The sequence below is a fragment of the Danio aesculapii genome, chromosome 17 (genome assembly GCF_903798145.1).
Source record: "Danio aesculapii chromosome 17, fDanAes4.1, whole genome shotgun sequence".
Classification (NCBI taxonomy): Eukaryota; Metazoa; Chordata; class Actinopteri; order Cypriniformes; family Danionidae; genus Danio; species Danio aesculapii.
The window spans coordinates 20,788,462-20,808,741 of record NC_079451.1 but is presented as its reverse complement, the minus strand read 5'-3'; the positions used below and the strand labels follow the sequence as shown (position 1 = coordinate 20,808,741).

Sequence of the window (20,280 nt, the reverse complement as noted above, 5' to 3'; positions counted from 1 at the left end):
GTCGCAACCATTGACCGAAAAACGAGACTTTAATGATTTCCAGAGGTTTTTGTATAACAAATAAAATTAAAGAGGTATCATTTAAAATTGTTCATCGTATTTATCCTGTAAAAAAGTTTGTAAAGATGTTGAAATGATAAAGAAGAGAGTATTGTTCATTTGTTTTATGATTGTATTTATACACAATTGTTTCGGTGTGATCTTTTCTTTTTTTTTTTATTAAGCAGAGTACGAATATTGCATTGGAATTCAAAGAAAAAGATGTTTTATTTTTTATGTGAAGACAGTCGACATCAAAATTTGGTATATTGTTAATTTGGTCATTATATATGGAAATGTTTTTATTCATAAATGTAAATGGGCAGTGAAAAAACTAATTTTACTCACTTTAAAAAAGAAATAGGTCATTACCTATGTACAATAAAAGAAACAAAAAATACCTAAGCAAAAAGAACTGTTACTTTAAAGCCTTAAATTTTGTCTCTGATTAATTGTAATATATTTTGTTTCTTTTTAAATTGTATTTATTTTGATGTCAATATAATGTTGTTATTGCCCTTGTATGTTCTGTGTTCTAAAATTGCAAAAAAAAAAAAAAAAAAAACATTGACCGAAAAATATCAATAATATGCAAACTTTAATACGTTTAGCTTTCATTCAGCTTACTCGATTAGTATTTATAACCGAGTGTTAATATAATAAAACCAAGTCAAGACTCAGTCAGGCCAAAATACACGGCAGAACAAACTTCTAAGTACAGCTCCAAAAAAAGGCAGTAAACATCAACAAGTCTAGTTTTAGCTCATTGTATCAATAATTTTAACCGAGTGTTCATTTTATTTATTTTAAAACATTAAAGAAATATCGCTAATGAATTGTTGTGTAGCATTATTATTTTGGTCAACCCATTTTCAAATACGTTATACATAGCATCACTCCAAAATGTCAAATTTATAGACTTATTTAAAAAAGGCATGGTTGAAGAAACAAATATCGACACCTCTTTACAGATCATGTCTCTAAAAGACAGAAGGCCACTTTATTATACCTGGGAAAATAATTAGTTATGCAGGAAAAATTAAACAATAAGTAAAATTCAAGTAAAAATACATCGCTCTTAAAATGACAGTGATTAATGAAAAGCATATCCAGTTGAGGTCAGAATTATTACCCCCCCTTTGATTTTTTTTTAAGGAAATTGAAGGAAATTTTCACAGTATGTCTGATAATATTTTTTCTTCTGGAGAAAGTCTTCTTTGTTTTATTTCAGCTAGAATAAAATCAGTTTTTTTATTTTTTATGAACCATTTTAAGGTCAAAATTATTAACCCCTTTAAGCAAATTTTTTTTCCGACCGTCTACAGAACAAACCATCGTTATATAATAACTTGCCTAATTACCCTAACCTGTCTAGTTAACCTAATTAACCTAGTTAAGCCTTTAAATGTCACTTTAAGCTGTATAGAAGTGTCTTGAAAAATATCTAGTAAAATATTATTTACTGTCATCATGGCAAAGATAAAATAAATCAGTTATTAGAGATGAGTTATTAAAACTATTATGTTTAGAAATGTGTTGAAAAAGCTCTCCATTAAACAGAAAATGGGTGAAAAAATAAAAAGGGGGGGCTAATAATTCAGAGGGGCTAATAATTCTAACTTCAACATTATATTTTCAGTAAAATGAGCAAGAAAACGTGTTGCTATCAAATGCAACACAACCTAAATTTGAATAAATGCCAATTTTTAGTCAGTCTATCTACAATTTGCATTTAAAGCAAGAACTCAAAGACAATTACAATATTTCAAACAAACATCAAAAGGCAGCTGATTGAAACATGACTTGTTTGTCGCAGAAAAGTAACTTAAATTTCAAACGTTACAGTTTTCTAACAAACCAATTCAGAAATGCTATTATATGTTCTCAACCTGAAATGTTTTAAACACGAATGAAAAGTTAATGCTTTATACATCAGCATCTTTACAACTAAAAAGGCACTTCAATGTTTTCAATCAATTTATTTCAGTCCAGCTACAGCAGTTGCACGACATCAGATTTTTATGTAAAATACATGACTGTAAAATATCGCAACTTTATACATTACAAAAATACTATTTGAAAATGTTCAACACAGCCTAAGATCAGACTAAATGCTTTCCTTCAACACTGAAATGTCAACATGTAACATATGAAATAGTTTTAAAAACATTTTATGAAGTGGCAACACTTCAAATGTTTGTCTAAAACTCCCAGGATTCCATCCACCTGAGGCCGGCCATGGAGGAGGCAGAGTCATGCGCCAGCGGCCCTCTCATGCCATAGGAGAGAGGGTGGAAAAGATAAAAGCTGAAACCAGACAACAGCGGAAATATCAGGCTGAGTAGCAATAATATTAACTTAATAAATAGAACATACTTAAAAGCAAATTAATTCTCAAGGGCGTGAGACACAAAAACAACTAAACTTGTAGATACTCACCTGTAGATAACCCCTAAGAGGAGCACAGATTGACCTCCCCTCATCAGGTAATGAGATAAAGATGAGCTAAAGAGAAGCTGCAAATTCTGAAGGAAGATGTCCAGAGTAACACCTTAAATAAAGAAGGTTTAAACGTTATATTTAGATTATACGTTATTAGATTATATTAAACGTTATTAGATGTTTTATATTAAACGTTATAATTAACACGACCACAGCAAACTTTATAATAGCTCGAAAAAATATGGCAAATCCAGATGAAACTGTTAACTGTATTCTGAAAGTCATTTTAAGAGCAACTGAAGAAAATGGATTCATTTACTCATTCATTGGTTTACTTTTCGGCTTAGTCCCTTAATTATTCAGGGGTCGCCACAGCGGAATGAACCGCCAATTTATCCAGCATATGTTTTATGCAGCGGATAGCCTTCCAGCCGCAACCCATCACTGGGAAACACACATACACTCATTCACACTCAAACCCTACAGACAATTTAGATTATTCAATTCTTCTATACCCGCATGTCTTTGGACTGTGGGGGAAACCGGAGCACCTGGAGGAAACCCACGCGAACATGAGGAGAACATACAAACTCCACACAGAAATGCCAAATCACCCAGATTAAAGGAAACACAATATTCTAACCGTAAAAGGAATGTGATTTAAGTTAATTTAAGTTTTAGTTTAATTTCATAGGATATAGACTAACCTTTAAACTAGCTTCTGTTAAATGTGATACTTTTCCTCAGCATTGTTGTAATGTTTTCCAATGAAAATTGCCAAATTCTTATATCAAGATAAAAAAGGGCAAAAAGGGCATATGATTAGTCTTATTTTCGGAGGTGTTCATTAGAAGTCAATTCATGATTACAAAAAGATAAAGAATGAACACAATTCTGTCTTGTTATTTAAGCATAAAGTCAAGTTCTGAAGGGGTTGCTAGGTGTTTACTAAGGTGTTGCTAGGGTGTTCTAAGTGGTTGCTAGAGCGTTGCTAGGGTATTCTAGGTGGTTGCTAAGGTGTTCTTAGTAGTTGCTAGGCAGTTACTAACATAAATTAGCATGGTTCTAGTATAAATTAGCATGTTGTTAGCATGAATTTTGTATGAATTAGCATGTTGCTAGTATGATTAGTATGTCATTAGTATGTTTCTAGTATGGATCGGTATGTTGCTAGTATGGATCGGCATGTTGTTAGTATGGATCGGTATGTTGCTAGTATAGATCAGTATGTCGTTAGTATGTTCAATGTAAAGTCAATGGCAGTTTTTTTATAATGGAAGTATATGGGACAGTAGCTAGGGTGCTGTAAGTAGTTGCTACGGTGTGGCTAGTAAGTTTAAAGGTCATCAGTGATTGGCAGATTGGTAGTCTGAGTTAAACGAGCTCAACCTTAAGTCTGTATGACAGTCTGGCAGAAAGTTATGAGGTCATAAATTTTGGTTTAATGTTAAGTCAATGGGACTTTTCTTAATATTCCGGGTCAGTTTTCAGAAAACCATAAGTGGGATCAGTTGGAAAAGATATAGAAACTTAATTCAGTATAGTTTGGAGGTTTGGAGTTAGTTTGGTGGTTATAGTATGAACAGTCTAGGAGAAGATGCCTTCTTAAAATAGTCTAAGAAGAAGAAGAAGAAGTTTATGTAGTATGACAGTATGTTGGCTCCACCAAAATAAGCTTTTGTAAAATTAAGTGTTTAGCAAAGTAAGCTGATGTTACAAGTCACACACTACTTAATTATGCATTTTCAGTGGGCAGGTAAGATGTCAGTGTGATAAGAATATCATCAGACTTCTACCAGTTGATAATGGGCTGAATTTATTATCAGGTTAGCTTTCCTACCTGTTAACATACTGCTGAACATCATGGCAGGAAAGTAATGGTGGTAGTAGAGTATGCGACCCATGATGTAGAACGGGAGATAGTGTAAAAGCCAGCCCAAAAACAGCATCCCGCCACCCTCCATGAGTGTGTGACAGTGCACTGAAACACAACATCAGCTCTTTTAGACCTGCTCCCCTTTTTATACACTGCACAAACATCTGCATTGCTGCTTACCTTTCATCATTCCCTCCATCTTCACTCTTCTCTGTGCTGCTAATGAAGCCACCGTCAGCAGGATTACAAATAGAGCCAGACTTGACAGGTTCAGCCACCAAATGACCTGAGGATGTGAAGGGATATTTACTAATGATGGAACAAGAGGTCTTGGAAAATGGAGGGTGTAAAAAAAGACAGAGACACTTACAGGGTTTCCAAGCAGATAAACACGGTATTCAGTTTCATTGACTCCGGAAAACCTCAAACCCTGTTGTGAATAATAAATAGTGATGAAATGGTACAGAGATATGACATAAAACTGTTTTGTTTGTGTGTGTTTGTGTGTATGTGTGTGTATATTTGTAAATAAGAAATGTTTTGTTTATGTGGCTAAGTAAAATAAAAGTATTAAAATGACAAACATAAAACAAAATCTACCTTAAATGACAAAAGCACAATAATATATTAATCAATAAACTTATAAAAGTTTACTTGAAAAAACTTGAACTTGAAAAAACTTGAAAAAAAGATAATTATTACTGTTAATAAATGCTGTATTCAAGAGTTCACACTTAGCTGATGATTGGTAATAAGCTAGTTTGGCATGCTGTCCCGGGAGAGAGCCCTGAGCTCATGAGTAAATGACTAAAGAGATCCTCGAGTCCGGGGCTCCCTCCCGTTTGCAGGGTGAGAGGGGAGTTTGAGCTCAGGTAGATCTCCAGAACCCCCCCCCCCCTCCTGCTGCTTAAGTATTGCTATGAGGGTGTGTTGCTGGTGGAATTTGACTATGGTGCTGATTTGATTTAGTCAATTTACTTATGTCTCATGTTTTGGACTGTGGGAGGAAACCAGAGGACACGGGGAAAAACCCACGCGAGCACGGGGAGAACATGAACTCCACACAGAAATGCCGACTGGGTAGCTGGGTGGAGACCCTTACCAGAGGCATTCTTGCTGTGAGGCCGCAGTGCTAGCCACTGGGCCGCCGTGCTGCCCTATAGAGAAAGAGAGGAGGAGAGGGGGTGGGAGTGGGGATTCTTCAAGATGAATATGGCTGAAGGTAAGATGCTTTGGTTATTTATACTGAGTTAGGAATCGTCTGATTGGTGGTTCGTACATTAGCTTGACTTTATAAATAAACTTCACATATTGTAATGGTTAATCATAGGGCTGACAGTTATTATCAGTTACCCAACTAACACACAATGTTGCCTCAACGTAGCGACCTTCCTCCAATGTTGTACCAACCTTGTAAAAAGGTTGAGGATCTACGTTGTTGCTGAAGGTTGCCACAACAGTGTCATAATGTTGCCATTTAAACGGCTGTTGCTTTAAGTTGTGCTTAGGCGGCATGGACAACCACTGTACAACATTTACTCGTCATCAATGAATCGGTTTCAATTTCAACAGACAGTTTGGAGTCTCATTCAACAACGCAGGTGTTTTAAATAGTCTTTGGTAGTGCTTTATTTCTTCTTCCTAATTAAGACATCAGTGGTGATTTGTGTAGTTCTGTCTCTGATCTGTCCTCTCTTGTTCACTGCTTATTTTGACTTGTGGCTGCTGTGGATCCATCTCTGAACTGGATTCTCTGTTGGACTTGTTTATTCTCTGACTGCTTTCTTCGTACCAACAATTACAGCTGGTCTTCGGCTGTGCTCCCGGTCTGCTGTATTCTCCAGTCCAGAGATTAGATGCCCAGTGTCTGCATTTTAATTTGCTTTCTTGTTTACATTTCTTGTTTGTTTACTTTCTCAATTGACATTTTAATTTAGCCTATCCTTTTAGTTTAATTATATATAGGTAATGATTTAATTTAATCTAAACACTATTTTATACTGTTTGCTTATAGGTAGATGTGTACCGTATGTATTATATATTGTGAAATATATAATAAAAAAGTTTGATTATTTACATTTGTGAGGCATTTGAACAATATTTAATATTTAGCAATACTGGAAAATTATCACTACTTAGCCTGTATTCTAGGCAGTATTGGTAAACTGCCAGAAAAAAAACATTAATACATGTGGTAAGAACGTCGTCTCAAGGTTGATGAATGTTACCTGACAACGTTGCTACAGCTGTCTCACGTCTTACATTTCTACGTTGTAACAACGTAGCGAGCACATAAGTGGCGACTTTGCCTTTGAAAAAAATGCAACGTTGTACAGACATCGCTTCAACGTAGATGTGTTTGTTGAGTATTCGATTTAATTGATTACAAAAAAAATTTTATACAAATTATTGTAATCAACGCTTTATTTAAAAAAGTAACGCATTAATTCCTGTCTGCTTAACGTTTATTTGATTTGCTTATTATATTTAATTAAATCAAATCTATAGCTGGCCCGGTGGGTAGGGCTGTCGCCTCAAAGCAAAAAAAGTCACTAGTTCGAGCCCTGCTGGGTCAGTTGGCATTTCTGTGTGGAGTTTGCATGTTCTCCCCATGTTCGCATTGGGTTTCCTCCGGGTGTTCCAGTTTCCCCCACAGTCCATAGACGTGCTGTAGGTGAATCAGGTGAGATAAATTGTCCGTAGTGTTTGTGTGTATGTCTTGGTCCTCCAGATTGAGGGTTGAGCGTTGGGCTAACAACTCACCTCATAAAAACAAGATGTTACAAAACACCAATATGGTGCGGCTAAATATCAACTTTGTTATGTATATTATATATACTTCGTTTTTATTAAAACAATCATACAAAAAATATTTTATTTCAAGTAGTGAGTTTTTCTTTGTGTTGTTGTATATGCCTCTGTTTGTTGTGGTTCTCTTCTCTCCGCTGTCTCTCTGACAGGTTTCATTAGGAGCGCACATAGATATATACCCTAGATATCACATACGGAGCTTGATCATGCATCAATAGTGCCGCCACATTTGTACAGTGCTCCTAGGACAAATGTCACTCAACCGCACTAGTCAAGACAGTGTGTCAACGTGAAGATGCTGAACTTTAGCACTGTGTACGGGTGTAGTAACAAGCAAACAAACAAAACAAAGCACAAAGGCATCACATTTCTTAGGTAAAATTTCGTTTTTAACATTTTTGTATGTTACAAACTTTTGTGCTAAACAAGTAACGTTGTTGATGATAATATAGTCTCTTACTGCATTGACCATGAGGCAAAGTAGCACCAACTTGCACTAAATACAAGGCTTCTGCTAGTTTTGTTGAATAAAATAAGCAAACAATGTAAATAAAATATGACAACAAGATGCTGCGGTGCTAGAAACTAGTATTATTGTCGGCTAAGTGAACGAGTCATTTATAACGGAGATTCATTCAGAAATGAATCGCTCCCTCCATTAGAATGAGAAGTGAAAGCAGGAGAGGGGCTGTGTTTCAGGACACAGATGAGATCAAATTTAAAAGGGTGGGAGGATAATACATTTCCATGCACACAAACACATGCTCCTTGTCAGGAATGCCTGCATGGTCACTTATCCATCGATGTAGAAAAGTGACGTAAAATTATAATTTTCGTAATAAAAAAATATTTGCATACTGACCACCAGGAAAACTGCAGATCATAGATATATGCACATATGTGTATATCTCTGGCTCTGGATGGCCAGTCCTCCACTACACCTTGGTCCCGCATTCATTTCAAAGGAGCGCTACCCTATACTAAAATGCCGGCTCTATTGACGACATCTAATGTAAATATCTATGATGAGCGCACAAGTGTGAATCAGGTGTCGACGCATGGAAGCTTGCCGGCATGTTTGGGAAGTCTATTTAAACTGGACTGGAAGAAAAACTTGTGTTGTAGTTGCACGACGATATTGTTGAAATTGTTGAGTGTTGACTAATTGAGATCTATAAAAAGACACATGTGATGAGGAGGGTGCCTTTTTGCTTTATTAAATTTTCTCGTGTCTTGTGGTTAGTAGTTTATTTCATGTGCAGGTAAGAGGGTTTAAAACTTAGTTAGTGGTTGAGTTTTTGTTTGTTATTTTGGCTTTACCTCAGCAAGATTTTTATGTCTTAAAAGTTAAATGTAAAATAAATTTGACTTTACATTATATCTTTGGTCAATCTTCTTTGTTGTTGTTTTTCCTTTTCGAACGGGAGATGAGTCTTCGGGCTCCTTATTAATTCAGAGGTGTCCTAATTATTTTTATTTAATACTATTTATTGTTACAGGTCTGGCTTGCTAGGTGGAGCCGTGCAAAGTTAGATAACGTAACAAACTTCGATATAAATGGCCCTGGGAGTAAGTGAGTAATGATATTATTAGTTAATGTCATTTCTAGTGAAATAAATAATTCCATTGTTTAAATTCTGAATATAGTGCAGTAGCTGTGAATTGAGTTGAACGCATTAAAATGTGTGATGGTTAATTTTTGAATATAATGCCATGTCAGCAACAAAGGCTATTTTCATGACAAGAACATTTCAGTAAGAAATATAGAATTAAAAACAACAAACAAACAAATACATAAATTACATAGGATTTTTACCAATATTACATGATGAAAATTAAAAAAAAAAATCCTGGAATAAAGTTTATTGCAATAAGTTTTTTTTTTTATGTGTGTGTGTGTATCTGTGCTTGGCTTTTATAGACTTTTTACTGTTGACTATTTGAGATCTATACTATACTATACTATACTATAAGTAAATGGGTTAAATGTAAGGATTTTAGTTGTTGCACTTCAGTCACAATATGTTTAAAGAAAATGGAAAAAACCCATATCTGATTAATCAATTATTACAATAACTAATTGCTGCAGCCCTCGTTTATAAATAACACTTACAAATAAATCAATATTGATCAATCATATAAATTTTATTACATTAATAATAATAAAACTGCTCATACACAACTTACCTGATAGTTAATGGGCCAATGCCAGGGCTTAGAGTTCATCTCGTTGTCTTTGGGCTTCAAACCACTGTTTCCCTACACAAAAACATTATTAATTTAATATATTTAGGATTCAATTATTTATTAAACTGATAAGTCACACTGGTATATAATTGGTGCAAGTTGCATTTGATAATTTCATTCATGAATAAATGTAAATGGGTTAAATGTTAGGATTTTAGTTTCCCTAGTCACTCCACAACAAATGATGGTGGGGAGGAGAGAGGGGGCATGATTGTAAAGCGCTCTTGGTGCATGGCCACACACAATAAATGTGCTATATAAATGCACATTACATTACATTACTCTAAATTTAATGGTTCAGACAACAGAAGAAGAGCAATGCAAGTATAAAACAAGTCAGTAAAAATATGTGAAACTTTACTTGTTCTTGATGTTAACTTCACTTTGAAATTAAAGCAGTGCATTTCAGTAAAAAAAAGAAAAAATTAACAGACTTTTAATCAACTTATATTCTGGAAAATACTGTAATTTAATTCAGAAATCATTCCCATGTGGTAGGATATTTTTAATAGGGAGATTATCTTTAATTAGAAGTAATTCCCACATGAAGAGCAAATTTAACAGGCAGTTTTCCTGTCAGGAGAATCTTACCCTGATCATCACAATATGGGACTCCCAGAGGATCTCCAGGAAAGTGGGTTTGAGTACAGAAAGACTGATGTTGGGCACTGCGCACAGAAAAATCACACCAGCAAATGAACAAAACTGCAGTTTTCTACCCATTAAATCAATATTGAAAAAAAAAACCCAGCTATACAGGCATACGTTTAGGGTTTATGTGGTCCTCAATGTTCCACTGTGAATTTGGAGTCTCTTTGACATAAGGACTGCATGTGACCTCCACCTGTTCCCATCCCCTGTTAAACAGTAAAATGCACAATATTTTCGATGATTTGTTCATTGTGCACTCCAGACCGGCTGTGAGGTTTTGGCGGAACAAATGCTCTCACCACTTGGGAAGGGTCTTTCCAGAGGAGCAGAGCACACAGCCTGTGGCACGATGGAGAAAACGCACTTTACTGCGCAGCACCTTCACCGGATCTCCCTTCCTCCCTCCACACACCTCCACCTGCCACAGGTCATTCACGTCGCCACTGCCATTCTGAAACCAAAAGACAGAATTCTAGAAATGCATGATGCTCTTAGTGGACAACTAGTCAAGTTCAAAGCAGACTCTGTATGAAAGACACAATTGTGAAAGTACAGAGGGCAACAGTAATCTTCATAGGAAAAAATATTTTAACCATAAATGATTAACCTTTAAAGACAGACAGTATTTCTTGGAAAAAAATACCAGAACCAGTGATGTTGGAAAAGTTGGCGGGCACTAATTGAATACATTTTCTTCTTTTGCATGGCGTACAGTATACATATCCAAGTTTAACAGCTTCTCAACTAATGACAATTATTTTTTTTTTTGCTAAATGTAATAAATAAATGAATAAATAAAGCATTAATTAACAATAAATACAGTAATATTGTATAAAAATAATAATTGCTATATTCAAAGCACACTAGAGTTCACTGTTTTGTAGAAGTATGATATTTTTCACTATCCACCACAGATAGGCATCTTTAAAGACAAGCTTCGGTAGTATTGACAAAATCCCTAAATTATATGAATGGTAACAATATACGAATGATATAGTACTCACAATGCCATAACCTGTGACCTGCAGGTGTTTTTTGGTCAGGGGCGCTTCATGGAAATGACTATGAAGATTTCTTGTAGTTCTGATGACGAAAACCAAGTTTGCATTGTTTTAAACAACATGTTCATCGTTCTTATTAATTATTTTGTCACTTTCAGAAAGACCTGACACTTACTCTTTATGCTCCAGTCTAATGATATCACCATGTCGGACCAGCTCTGGTGAGCCTGTGAGGTCTTAGCAGATAACAGAGTTATTGACTCTTGTGCAGTGTGTGTATAAAGAATATTGAGCAAATATGCAAACATGCATTAAAAACTCACCATCAGAGTTGTCAAGTCTCTTGACCAACCACAGGTTGTTATAATCTTTGTGTAAATAGGCAGTAACCTACACAAGATAATAGGCAAAATAGATGTGGAGAGGAAAATGATTTATCATTCTTAGAAAAACACACCGGAGAACTTAAAAGAATAAAGTCAATAAATATACACATGCAAATGTACATGTACACTTCCAAAGTGTTTTTGGATTAAGTCCATTAGGACATAAAGACTTTGTGATCAAATAAATGAATTTATTGGATCACAAATCCAGATCCAAAAAATACAACAATACTGTGAAAGGATATTTATATGTGAGTTATAAATAACTTTTTCTAATTTTTTTTTCTATTAGAAAAATACTTAAACATGTAATTGAATAGCAGGATGGATTATTTGTTCATTTTAGCAGACTCTTACTATCACAGTTTAAAACATTTGTGGATGCTAAATTATGTTCTTGATTTTCTGAAAATTAAAAAGAACAGGAATTATTTGTAATGGCTTATAACAATATAATCACTATGAAATATATCTGAATTAAAAGTACTTTCAATTTTTTTATTTCAGTTAATGTTGTATGTTTATCCTTCTGAATTGAATTATGGGAGCTTGACTTTTCCTCTGACAAATTTTGGATTAAAAAAATTTGGAATTTTGAACAAATAACAATACTGTGTGGTTAAAAAGCACAAAATCTGAAAATATTTCATAATTGTACCGCTCAGCTACATTCTCTGAGTCACATCCCAATCATTTTGGAATAAGTATTTAAATCAAGACTGCAATAAGTTAACTTTTAAACAGTGAGGTACTCAATGAATGTCAGCCCTCACATACAACATCAGGTTATCATTACCGACAACATTAGAAGATTGCAATTAAAAGATTTGATTACAGGGACAGTTCACTCAAAAAATGAAAATTCTGCCATCATTTACTCACCCTTTATCTGTTTACCTTTAACACAAAAGAAGATAATTTGAAGAACGCTGGAAACCTCTAACAGTCAATTTCATTGGTATTTGTTTTTCCTACTATTGGGCGTCAATTGTTACAGGTTTCCAGTTTTCTGCAAAATATCTTCTTTTGCATTCAACAGCAGAAAGAAACTCATAATGTTTTGGAACCACTTGAAAGTGAGTAAACAGTGAGTAAATTAGATTTTTTGTGGGGGTGAACTATCCCCTTAAGAGCAGATGAGGGTGAACTGACCTGCTGCTGGTGAGCTCCAACCCCCTCTGGGTAAAGGTGCCAGTGAGAGTGCAAATATCCTCCTGCTATTCGCAGATTTTTCACTGTTATGATTGAGCCATATGCCAGATCTGTGTGGGAGGAGGCATAAAAGCCCATTTTCAAACATGGAATCTTTACACAAAATCCAAACTTTAAAAAAAATGAAGTTGTTTTTTTACACTCTGGCATGGAGGCGTTGTGTAGATTGTTTCCAATCAAGCGAGACTGGAATGCAGAGCTGAAGAAACCATCCCCTGGACCACTGTGTATTGAAAAAAGAACAATGCTTTTTTACTATAGACCAACTAGATGTTTTGACAATAGAAAAACAGAAGATTAGCTCAAACTTACCTCCTGTTTAAGACAATGAAGTGGATGGCAAATATTGTGGTGTATAAGAACAACGGGAGCATTATCAACCCAAAACTTCGAGCTAGTAAGTGCTTCGCAAAATCCACCTAGTGAACAAGAAGTACATATTTTCACAACAAGAGCATACAGAATCATAGAAACGTGTTGGGCCAGAAAGATATTTTATAAAGAAAAAAACTGCACCTGAATTTTACATTTATTGATTTCAGCAGATGTGTTATCCAAAGCAAGCTTTTTGGCCTTCATAAAGTATTCGGTATCACTTTATTTTAATGGTCTCTTTAACATTTTGTTGAAGTTACATCATAACTACATAGCAAGTAATTCACATTAGAAAATTAGTAAACTGTAAGATTAGGGTTAGCTTAAGTTGACAAGTTTCTTATATTCTGCAAAATGTCTGTTGGTGGAGCAGTGTCAGTAGATATTAAGCTGAGAGACTGCTAATACTTTAATCAGAAATACTTTGCATGGAGTTACAGTGTAACTTATAATCAACAGAAATGTGCAAAAGGAAAGTGATACAAAGACTTTTTCTTCAGTCTGAAAGAAAATACACATGTGAAGTGCTTTTATCTCACTTTAGCAATTTGTGTATGTACTGTATATAGTAGTTTCATATATAGTAGTTTTATTGATTCACTTCAAATGTTGACTACTGAATTACAATAATACACGTTTTAAAAGCTAAACTGTAAAATAACATATACATATGAAAACTAAATTATTAACCCTGCTATGATTTTTAATTCTTTTTCAAATACTTGCCACAACTAGTATTCAATAAATTTGTAAACATGATAGCTTAAACAACTGATTACTTTTGTCTTTTCCATGATGTTAGTACATAATATTTTGTTTTGCGGGAAGTTTTTGCAAGAAACTAGGTTAATGAGGCAAGTTAGGTTAACTAGTCAAGTCTTTGGACAAGAGTGTTTTTGTCTGTAGCCAATTATAACATTTATAATAATAATAATAATAATAATAATAATAATAATAATAATAATAATAATAATAATAATAATAATGATGATAATAATGATAATAATAATAATAATAATAACGATAATAATAACAATAATAATAATAATAATAATAATGATAATAATAATAATAATAATAATCTTAAGGGGTCTAATACTATTTATGTAAGCAGTCTTTACATTCTTAAAATATATTTTTTTAACTAAAAGACATTAAAAAATTATCCAGAAGAAATATAAAGTAGGAAACACTGTGAAAAAATGTGCTTGCTCTGTTAAACATATCTTGGGAAATATTTGAAAAAGACTTTAAATTTTCACGGGGGGCTGATAACTTTGCCTTTCAACTAGAGTTTTATACCAGAGACAAGCTGAGGTCCCCAAGCAGCCTCCACAGATCAAGCGCTGTGTTGATTCCAACCAAGAGAATGACAAACAGCCCCACAAACTTTACACCAAGAGACCCAGAGAGGCAAAGCCCTGTCAGTAGCAGCCAGAACCACCAGGAGAAGCTGAAAGGCCTGAACACAATGACAAAGTTTTGCATTCATGATACATTAAACAAAATTGATAAAGCCATCCATCCACCTTTTATCCACACACCGTTACTTTATTTCAAAATATGGGTTGCACTTCCAGTTTGAGGAACTTCCACTTTTGCTGAAACATTTTTTTGATAAAATAAAGTTGTGCTAAAAATAATCTATATACATAATGAAAACTGAGTGAGAGGTATTGTTGGCTTTGTGCATTTTTTTATCTATTAAGAAGTGAATGTTATGCTTGATATTTTAAAGTGACTTTATTATCAAAAGCACTGTGCACTTATCAAAACTGTGGATAAAAAAAGTCCCCTCAATGTTTTTCTTTATATTCTCTGCAGTATCGTCATATACTCTTTATATCGGAGCTGTTGGTGTGGAAAAATGTTTTGGGTTTTCTTCATTTATTTTTGGTCAGCCTAAAGTAATTTGTTAAATTTATTAAGTTAACGTTTAATAATATTTGATTGATGAACTGTTTGAAGAATACTTGCACCTCACTTTCACTGACTAAAAATTTGATTTTCCATTACCTATAATGAACAGAAAAAAAAAGCTGTTTGAGCTCTGAGCAGGTTAAAAAAAAATACAGAACTGTTACAGACAGCATTTCAAGAGTTCTGACTTCAGTGATTTTGGATTGGCACAACAACAAAAAAAAAAGTATGTCTATATATATATATATATATATATATATATATATATATATATATATATATATATATATATATATATATATATATATATATATATATATATATATATATATACACAAATAATATTTGACTAGATATTTTTCAAGACACTTCTATACAGCTTAAAGTGACATTTAAAGGCTTAACTAGGTTAATTTGGTTAACTAGGCAGGTTAGGGTAATTAGGCAAGTTATTGTATAATGATGGTTTGTTCTGTAGACTATCGGAAAAAAATAGCTTAAAGGGGCTAATAATTTTGACCTTAAAATGGCTTTTAAAAAATTAAAAACTGCTTTTTTAATAAAACAAATAAGACTTTCTTATACAGATATACTGTAAAAAAATCCTTGCTCTGTTAAACATCATTTGGGAAATATTTAAAAAAGAAACAAAAATTAAAACGGGGGCTAATAATTCTGACTTCAACTGTGTGTGTATATATATATGTTATTATGTTATGACTTCTGGGAACCCTGTTTACAGTTTAATGGAAGTTATTCCCATAATTCACATAAAGCCTCATGTGGGCATAGAAATGCTTGAAATTGCTTTACCCGAGTCTCTGCTTGTTGAATTTGACCATGCACAGAACCGAGCCCATAATGAAAAACATCAGAATGGGATCCAGCAGGATGTACTGGGACAGGGTGATGCAACCAGTGTCTGTTGTGAAATAGACCAGTTGATTTAGCTTTAGATTATGGTCACAATGACTTTATTAACTACAGCTTGCCTCTGTGTTGCTGATGACTGCTGCACTCACCAAAGATGAGCAGAGAGGCTGCGATGAGCGCTGCTGCCGGAGACTGGGAGAGCTCCAGGACAATAAGAAAGGCAAAAGGAGGCAGACAGGAACCAAGAGCAGCACAGAACTACAGAAAATGAAATAATCACAAGGATTAGAGCTCAGAATTATTTATGAATAGCATTTTTATGTGTAACATTCTTTACTTTACTTAACAATAAGAAATATCATAGTATATTTACTCAAAGCCCAAAGTAGACTTGTATTTTTTTTTATCTTATAGCAATCTTAATCTTTTATTTTACTTTGATTTTATTTTATCTTGCATATCTTTATATTACAAATTGTCATGGTTAAATAATAAACCCATACATACAGAGAGCCTGTCTAAAAACAACATTTTTGATGTCCATGAAAAGGCATTACTTAAAAAGTCTATTAAATAATATATTTTTAAATTAAAACATATGCATAGGAACTATTCATATAGGGGTCAAAGTATCAGCTGGTTAGTTATTAGTAAGGCCAGACCGAATCTGCAGACATTTTTTGCTATTTATACAGAGTATTGTAAAAAATCTGCAGATTTATATGGAATGATTTTGGGTGTATCATAACTAAAAACTTAATGTGTTAAATAAAAGAAGAATAATTTTTTTACTTTTATTTAATGTTTACAATGCAAATCATTTAATATATGTACAATTTATCTACTAAAAGAGAGAAATTATTACTTTACAAACTGTATTGTAAGTAAATCATTTAAACATTTTCATATTAGTCAGTAATTATACTGCAATTAATTTAAAAACTGAATAAATATAAACTTACACACTTTCACAATTAACTAAAATTTACTAAATGGACTTGATGGGCTAAAAATCTGCAGATTTCTGCGCACACACATACCGTGTGAGCCTACTCATTAGTTAGTATGTACATTAAAACTTGTCCCAATATTTATTACTATTTTTAAAATGATTTTTAACTAATTTTGACTATTCACAATTATATAACCAAATCCTTTGATGGCATAATAAAATACTATTTAAACCTCACGGTGCAGCCCAAAAATAACAATCTTTATACTATCCCAGAATGCATAAAATCACTAGGTTTTAGGCAGTCAGAAAAGTCATATTTATGTTGTTTTTTGAGTGTAGTTTTACATAATAATATTAATTTTACTTAACATTATTTAACCCATTTTTTTATGCAAGGTTTTTTTTGCAACGTTAAAATAGACGCCCCTTCAACTTACGCTTTCCATAAATATGTACTTTTATTTTCCTTTAAAAGTCTCATAAGCACAACATGTCTTCATTTAAGGATTTTGCTAATCATTATAATCATATATAACGTTAAAAACCAATTCTATTTTCATATATTTTAAGTCTTAATTATTAAAGTGATGGTAAAGCTGAATTTTTTCATCACCATTACTCACACAGTCCTTCTGAAATCATTCTAACATGATGATTTGATGCTCAAAAACATTCTTCTTATCAACAATGCTGAAACTAACTGTGCATTACATTAAACACTACATTAAAAGCCATCTCAAAGATAATAACAATTATAATTTACCGCTCTCATCCCCCAGTAATTGTGGTGCTCATATTTGTCTCCTGGCTTTATGAAGGGAAAGGTCCCATCGTAACCTGTCAAGTATCCAGCGAGGCCGATCAGCATCTGAATGAGAAAGACAGAAGCATCCCTTTCAGCCACACAATAAAAACACAAAATAATTCTGATCATATTGCATTAAAAGCCACACCTTTCCAAGGGGCGGATGGACATCAAAGAAGAAGGTGCGATTAATGTAATAGCTTCCCATTTTCCCAAAATGAGTCTCATCCCAACTGCAAATGGACCATAATGTTTACTGCTGGACTGTACATTGATGATAAGCTTAATTTTACATTACAGTGTTATATTTACTATTTTTACAGGTCTAATACTCACCATACATGAGGAGGCTCAGTGATCTTGTAAAAGCGTGTAGATACAGACAACACAACCACCAGAGCCAAAATAAAAACGGGCACATGATCATCTCTGCAGGCTGAACTGATGTGTCCTCCTTCTCGTTTGGTGATCTTATTTGCCCCAATAATGGTCCCATTATGAGGCTGGGAATGAAACTTAGCCCCCTCGTTTACCTTACATGTTTTTCGATGTCTTACAGCGGAGGTGTCTTGTTTTTGGGTGAAATTCTCCTTCGGTCTGCCGTCCATTCTTGAAGATGAAGAGGACAGTAATGGCTCATTATCTGAGTAACAAAACCACTATGAACACAATGGCAGAGTTCAGTAACGTTGAATAAAACATTATTCCTCACAGGATTGAAGAGCTTTCGGGGTGGTCGTGTTCAACATCGTACCGAATGAGATATTCTGTTACTTTATTGCAAAGCTCCTGACATTATCCAGCTCATGTTGTTGTCCTTATCCATGAACTGTTGTAGATTGTTGGTTTGGGAAGTGTTGGGAATGTCCGCACTTCACTGGCCTCTGCTGGACAGGAGAGGGACCTGCAGAAATTGTAAATCCAGATCCAGGGGGATGACCAGAATCACAGCGAGCAAATTTTATGAGGGAATGAAGGATAACTTTAAAATAGTGCTGGGCAAAAAATAATCATGATTAATCACATCCAAAATAAAAGTTTGTTTTGATAAATATGTGCGTGTACTGTGTATATTGTATTTACCATGTATAGCCTACATAAATACAAACATGCAATCATATACTTGAGAAAAAAATCTATTCATATTTAGATATAAAACATATATGTATTTAATGCAAATTATATATATACATATATATATATATATATATATATATATATATATATATATATATATATATATATATATATATATATATATATATATATATATATATATATATATATATATATATATATATATATGCCACTGCCTGCCTGGAATTTGCCTAAGGCATCTGAAGGACTCTCAGACCATAATAAACAAAATTAGACTAAAATTAAACTCTTTGGAGAGAATGCCAGGCGTTACGCTTGGAGAAAACTGGGCACATCAACTAGTCTAATACCATCCCTACAGTGAAGCATGGTGGTGGGAGCATCATGCTGTGGGGATGTTTTTCAGCAGCAGGAACTGAAAGACTAGTCAGGATAGAGGGAAAGATGAATGCAGCAATGTACAGAGACATCCTGAATGAAAACCTTCTTCAGAGTGTTCTTGACCTCAGACTGGGGCGACGGTTCATCTTCCAGCATGACAATGACCCAAAGCACACCGTCAAAATATCAATGAAGTGACTTCACAACAACTCGGTGAATGTCTTTGAGTGGCCCAGCTAGAGCCCAGATCTAAGTCCTATTGAACATCTCTGGAGAGATCGGAAAATGGCCGTACACCGTCGTTTCCCATCCAACCTGATAAAGCTTGTGAGGTACTGCAAAGAGGAATGGGCAAAAACTCCCAAAGACAGGTGTGCCAAAAGACTAGGCTGAAATTGGTGCCAAAGGTGCATCAACAAAGTATTGGGCAAAGGCTGTGAATACTTTGAATACTTATGTACATGTGATTTTTCAGGGGTTTTATTTGTAATAAATTTGCAACAATTTCAAAAAGAATTACCTAATAAATACATGTATTATGTCAAAACAAACTTTTATTTTGGATATGATTAATCGAGATTAATTGTTGCCCAGCACTAATTAAAAACAACGATTTTCTGTTTTTTTTGTTTTGTTGAGTAAATATGGAAAGATATAAACTTTATGGGTCTGATTTTGTTTACACAATGCTTCTGTGTGTTTCTTTTTTACAGTGTAATTGTAATTTTACAGTGTAACCTTGTTTACAAGGTTATTGTACATTTAGATACTAAATAATAGCGTATACCTACTATTTTGTTAGGATTACTACATGTAATTAGGCCTAATTTACTTATTATTATAATTACATGTGTGACTTATGAGAACACTGTAAAATAAAGTAGTAAAATAAGGCAGCAGTAAAGTAGTGGTTCAAAATAACAATACTGAGAGGCTCCACAATTTGTTGTAATAGCAAACTTATAACTTCTATAGTTATTTTAGCTTAAATCTTATGTTTTATCTTTATCGCTGTTTAGAAAATCCCATTCATCTGTAATGTTCTGGTTAGTTAATGGTTGTAAGTGTTTTTTTTCTCTATTTACTGTCATCATGGCAAAGATAAAATAAATCAGTTATTAGAAATGAGTTAATAAAACTATTATGTTTAGAAATGTGTTTAAAAAAAATCTTCCCTTCGTTAAACAGAAATTGGAGGAAAAAATAAA

The 20,280-nt window shown here is 33.7% G+C and overlaps 1 protein-coding gene across 4 annotated transcripts; it reads right to left on the bottom strand.

Annotated features, from left to right (window-relative positions):
- Positions 1–1,998: 1,998 nt before the first annotated feature.
- pomt2 (protein-O-mannosyltransferase 2) lies at positions 1,999–18,448 on the bottom strand. 4 transcript variants are annotated; one of them, XM_056477431.1, is made up of 21 exons: positions 17,930–18,448; positions 17,742–17,826; positions 17,552–17,656; positions 15,983–16,091; positions 15,774–15,882; positions 14,343–14,502; positions 12,978–13,084; positions 12,806–12,888; positions 12,606–12,715; positions 11,391–11,457; positions 11,243–11,303; positions 11,071–11,149; positions 10,366–10,517; positions 10,181–10,272; positions 10,007–10,083; positions 9,356–9,427; positions 4,728–4,787; positions 4,538–4,643; positions 4,322–4,462; positions 2,479–2,590; positions 1,999–2,346 (listed from the first exon to the last, which is right to left on the bottom strand). In XM_056477431.1, exons 1-21 carry the CDS (start codon positions 18,199–18,201, stop codon positions 2,241–2,243), a joined length of 2,265 nt encoding a protein of 754 aa, XP_056333406.1. In that variant the 5' UTR covers positions 18,202–18,448; the 3' UTR covers positions 1,999–2,240. The 4 variants fall into 4 exon arrangements, with proteins under 4 accessions (XP_056333406.1, XP_056333405.1, XP_056333404.1 ...); XM_056477430.1 differs by having other exon boundaries at positions 4,538–4,787; positions 17,930–18,202; positions 18,306–18,448; XM_056477429.1 differs by having other exon boundaries at positions 4,538–4,787; positions 17,930–18,236; positions 18,348–18,448.
- Between the last annotated feature and the right edge of the window lie 1,832 nt (positions 18,449–20,280).